This window comes from Littorina saxatilis, linkage group LG17, assembly GCF_037325665.1.
Source record: "Littorina saxatilis isolate snail1 linkage group LG17, US_GU_Lsax_2.0, whole genome shotgun sequence".
Classification (NCBI taxonomy): Eukaryota; Metazoa; Mollusca; class Gastropoda; order Littorinimorpha; family Littorinidae; genus Littorina; species Littorina saxatilis.
The window spans coordinates 37,629,714-37,641,198 of NC_090261.1; the positions used below are offsets into that span (position 1 = coordinate 37,629,714).

General features: G+C 41.3%; 1 protein-coding gene across 1 annotated transcript in view; it reads right to left on the reverse strand.

The window, feature by feature from the left end:
* Positions 1-1,076: 1,076 nt before the first annotated feature.
* Positions 1,077-11,485, reverse strand: part of LOC138951815 (3-[(3aS,4S,7aS)-7a-methyl-1,5-dioxo-octahydro-1H-inden-4-yl]propanoyl:CoA ligase-like) — a 24,499-nt gene continuing 14,090 nt past the window's right edge. Inside the window, exons 6-9 of the mRNA XM_070323367.1 lie at positions 8,390-8,607; positions 6,717-6,880; positions 4,006-4,248; positions 1,077-1,421 (exon numbers count right to left, since the gene is read on the reverse strand). Of these exons, the coding sequence (XP_070179468.1) occupies positions 1,307-1,421; positions 4,006-4,248; positions 6,717-6,880; positions 8,390-8,607 (740 nt within the window). The 3' untranslated portion in view covers positions 1,077-1,306. The remainder of the gene's footprint in view (positions 1,422-4,005; positions 4,249-6,716; positions 6,881-8,389; positions 8,608-11,485) is intronic.

Genomic DNA, 11,485 nt, shown 5'->3' on the forward strand with positions numbered 1-11,485 from the left:
TGTGTCTGTCTGTCTGTGTGTCAGTCTGTGTGTGTGTGTAGGGCGATTCAGAGTAAACTACTGGACCGATCTTTATGAAATTTTACATGAGAGTTCCTGGGTATTCTATCCCCAGACTTTTTTTCATTTTTTCGATAAATGTCTTTGATGACGTCATATCCGGCTTTTTGTAAAAGTTGAGGCGGCACTGTTACACCCTCATTTTTCAATCAAATTGATTGAAAATTTTGTAAAGCAATCTTCGACGAAGGCCGGACTTCGGTATTGCATTTCAGCTTGGTGGCTTAAAAATTAATTAATGACTGGTCATTAAAAATCTGAACATTGTAATAAACATTTTTTTTATATAAAACGATCCAAATTTACGTTTATCTTATTCTACATCATTTCCTGATTCAAAAAACATATAAATATGTTATATTCGGATTAAAAACAATCTCTGAAAATTAAAAATATAAAAATTATGATCAAAATTAAATTTCCGAAATCGATTTAAAAACAATTTCATCTTATTCTTTGTCGGTTCCTGATTCCAAAAACATTTAGATATGATATGTTTGGATTAAAAACACGCTCAGAAAGTTAAAACGAAGAGAGGCACAGAAAGGCGTGCTATGCAGCACAGCGAAACCACTACCGCGCTAAACAGGCTCGTCAGTTTCACTCCGTTTTGCACAAGCGGCGGACTACGGTCATTGTGAAAAAAAGCAGTGCGTTCAGTTTCATTCTGTGAGTTCCACAGCTTGACTAAATGTTGTAATTTTGCCTTACACGACTTGTTTTCTTTTCTTTCATTGTTCTGTTGCTTGTTTTGTGTGTGTGTGTGTGTGAACAGACACTAACAATGCAAATTTAGAAAGAAGCAGTTTTACAGGCCATCTTTAATATAAACTTTTACTTCCCTTCGAAGCCTCTGTCGTAAAGGCTTACAGACACTAAAGATGACATATCTGTAACACGCATACACACACACGGTTTGTACAACTAATAAGACAAAAGATGTTACAAATCGGAAATGTCAACTCATAACACACACACACACACACACACACACTTATCCAGAAAAAAGACAATCCTAAAAAAAACCTCCCCTTTGCCATCTTTTATTTGGAGGTTTTGTAACTTTAATCATAGAGTTGATACGTTGCAGCTATTGCACAATCTTGTTCAGAAAAAGCCAGATGTCACAAGTGAATTCCAGGTTGTAAATTGCCTGGCATGATCCTCTAGCTCGGTGAGTAAGAAACTTTTTTTTAATACTTTTTACGGTTATGTTCAAGTTCGCCACAGTTTGAGCACCATCACATCATGATGCAGAAGGTGTTAGATTCAATTTCTCTAGGGCTTTGGCAAAAATTTTCTTTCTGTCGGGTTTGTTTCCTGAGGACTGCATTGGGAAGTGATCGAAGAAAACGTAGTATCTGGAATAAAAAATCACCCAACATTGAGTTATTAAACTATTTGACCTTGAGTATCATCATTTTGACCTTGACCAAAACTTTACTTTGACCTTTAGTATTACAATTGTTTGAAACTCACGTTGGCCCTACTATACGCTCAGCATACCTATAGAAGTGTTAGTACACTACAGGGTTCAGGTTTTGTATTGCTAACTTGTTCTCTGTCCTGTGCTTTTAAAGTTCATTGTTTGTCCATTGTCGTCAAGACGATTTTGGCCAAGGAACCATGTCTGGTGCTATGTGCGATTGGGTTGAGAAATGACAATGGCACATTTTTCAGTGTGGCTATTTTAAAATTATTTTTTTTACATAATTTTCCTTCATCAATTTCCAAGGTTTTAAGAATCTAGCATTAAAAAGAGACCCCACTTAGAGAGAGAGAGAGAGAGAGAGAGAATTGAATTGAATTGAATTGAATTGAACTTTATTTATCGAGGGTAACAGAATAAGCAATGTAAACATGCTTTTTTTCATCCGGCCCTTGCTTATTGAGGGTAACCCGATTAATAACTAGAAGAAATAGAAGTTGAGTTAAATACAATACAATTTACATAATTAACATGTCAAACATTTAAAAAGACATTTCAAAATGCATTATGAATATCAAGCACTGATGAAATATTATCACAGAATTATTTACTTGTTTGCAAGAGAAACAGCATGTAGAGTTCCTTGAATGATGTTTCACTGACTTGCATTTTAATTATATCAAGAATGGAGTTCCACAATAGGGCGCCAGAATAAGAAAGACTTGACTTGTACAGGTCAATTCTAGGGGTTGGGGTTATTAATTTGTTTAGTTTTTTTGAATTATTCAGTTTGAAATAATTATGAGGCAATGAGTGTATGTGCATTCCCTGACATAATTCTATGCATCATTGCAGCTTTGTTATAGGTAAATCTTAATTTGATTGGAAGAATCTTTAATTTTTTATAATCAGATGCAGAGAGAGATGCATTTTTTACAAGAATTAATTTAACAGCTCGTCTATGTAAAGAGCACAAGTGTTTCAAAGTGTTTGCACTTGCAGAGTCCCACACTGTGGACGCATAATCAATAGTTGATTGAATATATGCCTGAAAAAACATTTTCCGTGTGCGTAGGTCTAGAAAGTGTTTAATTTTTAATAACTGATATATATTCTTAGACGTATTTTTACAAAGTGTATCTAAATGTTTTGACCAAGACAGATTATTATCAATGGTTATTCCCAACACTTTATGGTTATCAACTTCAGTTACATCTTGATTTTGTATTTGTAGTTTAGGAAATCTTGATGATAGATTTTGTCGTTTTTGTCTAGTGGTTAGAAGCATGCATTCAGTTTTATTTGGGTTCAGTGACATATGGTTTAGTGCCGATCATTCGAGCACTCGATGCATGTTTTCTTGGAGGACTCTTGCTAGCTCACTTAGATCTTTGTGACTAGAATGAATTGTAGTATCATCTGCAAATAGTTCACACATACATTTAACAAATAATGGTAGGTCATTAATATAGATATAAAATAGTAAAGGACCAAGAATAGAACCTTGTGGAACTCCAAACCTTACTGTTTGTTTACAAGAGTATGATTGATTCAGATATGTATTTTGCTTTCTGTCTGACAAGAAAGATTTAACAGAATCAGTTGCCAATCCATAAATCTCAAGCTTTTTGAGTATATATAAGGAGTTTATGGTCAATTAGGTCAAAAGCTTTAGCAAAGTCAACAAATAGAGCAGCACAGAACTGGTTATTATTAATGTTGTTTAGCCATTGGTCATCTAAGCCGTTGAAAACGACGTACGTTAAACACCAAATAAAGAAAGAAAGGTCATCTAAGCTGATCTGCGCTGTTTGACATTAGTGTTTTTGCCTAAAACCTGATTGCTTATCATGTATCAATTTGCTGTTCTCAAAGTGCAAAAGAATAGAATTGATATTGGTCTGTAATTTGAAGGATTTGTCGTATCTCCCGATTTAAAAAGAATTTACTAGGAAAACAACATTGGTCGAAACATATGTTATAAATGAAAGTCAATGTATGCATGATTATTGGAGCTGCCATTATAATTTTTGCATCAAGCCCATCTATGTCACGCGTTCCGGTTTGTTTAAGATGCTGTAGCTGAAAGTAAACATCCAGTATAGTACGTCATTGGTTGCAGTGCATGCTGAACATGGATCTGTTTGGAATTGCAGTATTCCTTTAAAAGTTTTAAATCATTTGATTCCGTCCCATCATAAGAAATCACTTTATCAGCAATTTTTGAGAAATGTTCATTAAGTGTATCTACAAAAATATTAATAACTTGGGAGTATTTATTTGCAATGTCTTTGTTTGTGAGTTGGTTAATTGCTTTGCAATAGATTTTGAATCTTGTTTAGATGTAATGAGGTTTTGAAAATATTGTTTTTTACATTTTCGTTTCAGGGAGTTCACTTTATTTTGTTGTTGTTTGTACTCTTCAAAGAGAGAGACAGAGACAGAGACAGAGAGAGACAGATAGAGAGAGACAGATAGAGAGAGACAGAGAGAGCATCACAAGACCTAAAACCTACTTGGGAACTGTCTTATATTCCGCGTCCTTGTCGATACTGAAGAGAGAGTCACAGAATGTTTTCAGGTCCATCTCGGTAACTTGCTGCCCATCGGCGGGCACGATGCAGGCGCACATCTCCTGGTACATCGTGGGGTCGGGCACGGGCACGATCATGACCTGCTTGACCCCTGGGCACTTCTCCAGCTTCTTCTCTAACCACCCCGGGTAGACGATGTAAGCTCCGTGCATGATGGCGTTGGACCTGTCCAAGGAGCAATCAGTTTTAGATACAGGGAAACCTCTGCTTTACGACCTCTAAGATCTGGGGTCTATGCAACTATACAGTGGAACCCCCCTTTTCGACTTGTCCAAGGAAAAATCAGTTCTAGATACAGTGAAGCCTCTGCTTTACGACCTCTGAGATCTGGGGTCTATGCAACTACTGTGGAACCACCCTTCTAAGACCTCCATAAATCTGAGAACATTAGAACTTAAAGGCACAGTAAGCCTCCCGTAAACCATCACAGAGCTCCCCGAGCGTCTACATATAGTACAAGCATACTTCCATTTGAACGCTCACCGAACGGGAACATCCTGGCTGCTTTCTGTCGAGCGTGAGAAATTTTCAAAGAATTTATTTTCGTGGACTTGGTCCTCAACAACAATGGCGCCTCGTTTTGGTGCTGGACGGCTGTTATGAATACCGGAATTCACGCCCGGACAGTAAGCCTCCCGTAAACCATCACACATAGCCTACTGTCAGGCATTTACACACAGTACAAACACCCTTCCATTTGAACGCTCACCAAACGGGAACATCCTAGGTGCCCTACGTAAAGAGCGAGCAATTTTTAAAGAATTAATTTTGCAGATTGTCTCGAACACTTTTTGGACCCATCCTGAACTCAGGTCAAACATGAGTTACTTCCCTTCCGGTCTCATTCTATCGATGTAAACTGGCGATAGCCGTGAATCGATGATTATCAAAATGTTTTTGGACCGTGGTGCGTTTTTGCGCTAGACCTAACTTTTAAAATCTAAATAATAAATTGACAGCTTGTTACACAAACATTCTGTAATCATAAAAGAATTGTTTTTTCATCAAGACAAGATCAGTACAATTCGAAGTTGTGAAAGTTTGAAAAAAGAAAAGCCCGGAAGCAGGGTCACGCAAGGGTCGTAGCAGACGACGGTTTATCAGTGCATATCGCCGTTCCTCTCAACAGTCAAAAGCCATCGCTAGAGTTCTTGTGAACCACAGCCGTTTGTTTCGTGCATAAAAACGTGCTATTGTAAATAAGCTCACATCGAGTCGCATTCAAATGACTAACTGACGACTACATTGTGAAAAAGGGAAACTGGATCACACGGGTTCACGATGGCTCAGGGGTAAGATAAACCACGCACAAATAAATTCTTTGAAAATGGTTCGCTCTTTACGGAGGGCACCAAGGATTTTCTCAATCGGTGAGTGTTTAAATGAAAGGGTGTTTGTACTGTGTGTAAAAGCCTGACCGTATCTGTGATGGTTTACGGGAGGCTTACTGTGCCTTTAACAAGGAGGGAGTCTTAATTTGGGGGTACATGTACATTTACAGAGGTTTTGAATGTCTGAGAAAACAGGGTCTTAATCGGGGCGTCTTCAAAAAGGGGGTTCCACTTTACACCATTTGTGCTCCTCTCAGTCATGTATTGACGTGAAACGCTTTGCACAAAATGTAAAATAAAAAATGAATAAAAAAAAATACTCACACAGTTTGGTTATGTAACCACCCCATCACATATAACGTGTTCAGTTTAGTATAGTTGCATTCATTGGCAATTTTTACATCAGGATACCAAATTTTATTGGTATTGTAATACTATAATAAGTGTTCTGGAGAGTATCAATAACAATAACAATAACAGTAGTATCACTTTTGAACTGTTTTTGTGTGTGTGATAATGAATTGAAATATTAAAACAGACATTGCTGAACCTTTACATGAAAGATCATCTGAAGTATAAGTACATTAGTGTGAAACAATTTACGAAGATGTATTGGTGAACACCAGATACGGCTTTGACAAATGTTCACACATGTTCACGCCATATGTGTCCCCTTTTAAGCAAGCATTTAGTATTAGTTCCAAAACTCTTGTACGCGTCACAGTAACATACAAAATATGTTTGTGATGGCTCGCAACGACATGTGAAGAAAAATCCAAAAACCATTGCAGAAAAACCCCAACTACTGTGACCCAACCATCGCCGAACCAGCATTACTAAGAAATAACCCCACTCACCCAGCCGTATGCCTCCACTACCCGCACTTTACCTACCTTCTAACAGTTCTTTTGTACATTAAATTGTCTCATGGGTTTGTTGTGTTTCTCTTTTGTTTGTTTGTGTTTTGTCTTGTAAATTATGCATGTACACAAAAGTCAAAAAGAGAATAAAAGAAACAAGCCCTAACCTTTGCGTGATCAGGACACCCCCCTCCCCCTCCCAACCCCTACCCCACCGAGAGACACTGCACAGAACTGAACTGAACTGAACTGAACTTTATTTAACAAGGATAAAGATTTAAGGCTAGGCCTTTTCTTATAATCTGTCCTTGAACACACACACACACACACACACACACACACACACACACACACACACACACACACACACACACACACACACACACACACACACACAATTATACTTAAAGATTAAAAGAAGAAGAAATAGCCCATGACCCACTTTCGACAGACGACGTGGATGTTGCCCTGTGGATTGTAGTAGCCAATGTCACTGGTTTTCAGCCAGCCGTCAGTGAACATCTCCTTCATGTCAGCTTCCGCGGTGCCCAGGTAGCCTTCAAACGTCTGGTTTCCTTTGATCAGCACTTCTCCCGACTTGCCCACCTGTGACCACAGAGATATAGGTATATCCGTCTGTGCCGGTGACAGTCAGGCAACCCCAGAAAGTTAGGGGGAAGAATTTACCCGATGCTCCCCAGCATGTCGTAAGAGGCGACTAACGGATTCTGTTTCTCCTTTTACCCTTGTTAAGTGTTTCTTGTATAGAATATAGTCAATGTTTGTAAAGATTTTAGTCAAGCAGTATGTAAGAAATGTTAAGTCCTTTGTACTGGAAACTTGCATTCTCCCAGTAAGGTCATATATTGTACTACGTTGCAAGCCCCTGGAGCAATTTTTGTATTAGTGCTTTTGTGAACTAGAAACAATTAACAAGTGGCTCTATCCCATCTCCCCCCTTTCCCCGTCGCGATATAACCTTGAACGGTTGAAAACGACGTTAAACACCAAATAAAGAAAAAGAAAGAAAGCCCAGAAACAGTCCCGTTAAGAACAATAAAGCAGAGTCCCACAATTGTCAGGAACACTTCCTGTAAGATTTTCCAACATTCTTAAAGCAAACTGCTTTTTGTGAAAACGCTTCAGCTCACCCACCCTCTCAGAGAGAAATCAGTAAAGTTTTACACCCTCAGTCACGGCAAAGCCATTAGGGGCATGTTCCCGGGTGTACAAGAGCATACATCAGAACAACAGAAGTTCCTGTTTGTCTGAGCGATCAAAGAAGAGGTAGAGAGTTCGCGAACCAACATGGTTGGACTCGATGTTATTTCTTTTTAACAGTATCTGGAACGCTGTTTTGGAGAAGTTTCGTGGCGAATTGAAACCTTAACAAGTCAAAGTGGCATTCGCTATTCTGTTACTGATTTAGACACACCTGCAAAGATTAAACTCGACAATGCTCCGCAACTATGCAAACTAATTAGATTAATAAATACAGAAAGGAAAACAGTTATTGTCGGAAAGCTATTTTGCGTCTGATTCCTGGCTTGGTTCAAGTGACTTATTTTTTTCAGTGCTGGCAGTTATACGAAACCCCCCACGGCTGTAGGTACTTAAATCTGCAATTCGTCAAATGCGTGCACATTTTACCGCTCTCATGGGCAACAAAAGTCAGACGGAACGAAAACAAAGAAAGCACATGGTGTGTGTGTGTGTGTGTGTGTGTGTGTGTGTGTGTGCGTGTGCGTGTGTGAATCTGAGTGCGCGTGCGTGCGTGCGTATTTGAGTACGTTGGTGCGTGAGTGTGCGTGTGTGTGTGTGTGTCTGTGCGTGCGTGCTTGTCACAGTGTGTGTGTGTGTGTGTGTGCGCGCGGCTTGAATGCGTGCGTGCGAGCGTGTGTGCCGGTGTGTGTCAGTGTGTGTGTGCGCGCGCAAGCTTGCTTGCATGCGTGCTCGGGTGCGTGCGTATGTGCCGGTGTGAGCGAGTGTGTATGTGTGTGGCTGCTTGTGGGTGGTGGTGCGTGCTTGTAAGTATGTGTGTGTTTTATACCAGGAGCATAACACCCTTTAACGCTTATTGTACTACACCATGCATCAGTACCCTTGTGCACCCACCTGCGTTTGTGCGATCTCCATCCCCTTATCGTTGACGATCTTGAGTGTGTAGTTCTCAGTGGATTTTCCGTTATCACCATCTTCGAAATTGTCCTTGTCTGCCATGGTTATGCGGTTCTTGGTGATGAAGCCCCCCTCCGTGGAGGCGTACGTGATCACGAGCTGGTCGCACAGCGTCCCTACTGACGACACATGCTGTTTGGACAGCGGCATTCCGCCTGCAGGGATACAGCAGAACACCCCCTTTTAAGACCCCCAATTTAAGACTTCCTCCCTGGGTTATCGAATTTTTTCGATTTAGTCCTTAAAAGTCCCCCAAAAAAACACAAAGGCCTGTAATAATAATAATAATAATAAATAACTTTTCTATAGCGCGAGTCCCATCAATTGGCTCCAGGCGCTTTACAAATTCATTATAGAATAAACTAGCACAAATCAACAAGCAAACAAAGCATACATTTAACTGAGACATAACACCAAGAACCCAAGCACTAAGCAAAAACTTAGCGTACAATGTTAAAAGTACACACACACGCACACACACACACACACACACACACACACACGCACGCACGCACGCACGCGCACACACAAAGATACCATTGACAAATAGACCATAAAGCACATACAGGGTAGAGAGTTCCAAAACAGAATAGAGTTGTGGAGAGTCTACTCAGGTTAAGCAAAGGCTTTACGAAACAGGTATGTTTTGAGTTGTGTTTTGAAGGAGGAAAGGCTGCTGGAGTCACGGATAGAGCTTGGAAGCGAGTTCCAGACGGTCGGAATCTGGTACCTAAAGGTTCTTTCACCAAAGGTCTTGGTCCTGGTTTTGGGGATGCGAAGGAGTTTTTCAGAGGAGGATCTGAGAGAACGGGATGGCTCGTAGATACTGAGGGAATGGGACAAATAGGGGGGAAGTGTTTTCTCAAAACAGCGGTACCCTAACAGAGCCAGCTTGTACTCGATTCTATACTTCATAGGAAGCCAGTGAAGGGTGGTAAGTAGGGGAGTGACATGGTCTTTCTTAGACTTCTGCAGAATGAGCCTTGCAGCACTGTTCTGGACTCTCTGTAAGCGATCAAGTTCTTCAGTGGGGAGGCCGGCAAGCAATGAGTTGCAGTAGTCAAGTCGACTCAGGATCAGAGAGGAGACAAGTTGAACAGTGGCTTGGAGTGTCAGGAATGATCTGACAGAGGAAATCTTGCGCAACTCAAAAAAGGCACATTTACAAACAAAACTAATGTGTTTTTGCATTGTCAGAGCAGAGTCCAGGTACACGCCTAGGTCCTTAACAGCGGTTTGGGAGACAATCTGAGTGTCGCCTATTGTCAGGGAAGTACAGTCAATCTGATTTAAAGCATGCCTTGAGCCTGACAGCATCACCTCAGTTTTTGAGTCATTCAGCTTGAGTTTATTGTCTATCATCCAGTCTTTAACTGACTCAATGCAGCGCTCAGTGTTTTTAACCACTTTTGGAAAATCACTGGGGGGAGCAGAATCCTCTATTTGGGTGTCGTCGGCATACTTGTGGTGTTCGCAGCCATGCCTCGAGATGACGTCAGATAGGTCCTGTGTGTATAGTGTAAACAGAACCGGGCCTAGAACAGAGCCCTGAGGTACTCCGTGCTTCAGGGGAACAGGGGATGATTCTTTTTGACCTATTTGTACTCTTTGAAAGCGTTCGGAGAGATATGACACGAACCATTGGAAGGCTTTGTCGGCAATTCCAAACGTGAACTGTAGTCTCTTTAGGAGGACGTCGTGGTCGATGGTGTCAAATGCCGCCGAGAGGTCCAAGAGTGCGAGCACAGACACTTCCTTGTTGTCAGCACTGGTCAGCAGCTTGTCAGTTACGTAAAGAAGAGCGGTTTCTGTGCTATGATTTTTCTTGTATGCGGACTGATGGACGTCCAAAAGATCATTACTCAGCAGATGTTCTTGGAGCTGCGCTAGCACACACTTTTCTAACAGCTTGGTCAGAAAGGGTAAGTTTGAAATGGGTCTATAGTTCTTTAAGCACTCCGTGTCTAGGCCTGGCTTTTTAAGAAGTGGTGTTATGACTGCCTCTTTAAACTGTGCAGGCACAGACCCAGACTGAAGAGAAAGGTTTAAGATTCTCGTTACAACAGGAACAAGAAAATCCAGGCAAGTTTTCATGAGTGACGTGGGAATGGGGTCAAGTGTGCAGGATTTTGGAGCACATTTTGAAATAAGTTCAAAAACAAACTTCTCAGAAACAGGGCTAAACCGTGTAAGGGGGGTCCCTGAAAATGCGGCGAAGGACATTTGTGTTTTGGATGAGTCGAGACCTTTGCGAATGTCAGAGATCTTCTGGTCAAAGAAATTGCTGAAAGTCTCGGGGAGTTCTGATGGGGGAATCAATTTAGGGAGGGCAGTGGCTTTCTTCTTCGCGAATAGCTCATCTGTTACAGAAAACAGAGCCTTGGTGTCTTTGCACTCAGCGAGGCGGGATGTATAGTATTCCTGCTTGGCACTGGTGTGGAGAGCTTTGATGTCGTCAAGCTGTTGACGATAAATCTGACGGTGAACTGTCAGGCCTGACGTTCTCCATAACCTCTCCCACTTGCGTACGAGCCGTTTGTGGTCCTTTATATCTTCGGACATCCATGGGGCTGAGGGACGATCAGTGACTTGCCTGGTGACAAGGGGGGCGTGGCTGTCCATCAGCTGACGTAGACAGGTGTTGAAGACCATCAAGAGGTCTGTGTCTGGCGTGTCGGCAGCAGTGGAGGCGGCAAACACCCTCACGTCTTCCCTGAACTTGTCCACGTTCATCTTCTTCAGGTTTCGTGACGTGACCGTTCTTACTGCAGGCTTGGGCTTCTGAATGCTGATGTTGAAGAAAAGAGCTGAGTGGTCGGATATCTGACAGTCTCTCACAGAAAATGAGCGTGTTGGATTGTCGGCCTCACGCACAACAAGCCAGTCAAGAGTGTGACCATCTGTATGTGTGGGTTCATTGATCAGCTGAACAAGACTATAGTCCTTCAGAAATGTCTTTACTCGGTTCACTGAACTGTTTGCCTGTGCGTCGAAGTGACAATTAAAATCACCAACAAGCAAGTGTTTCTTTGT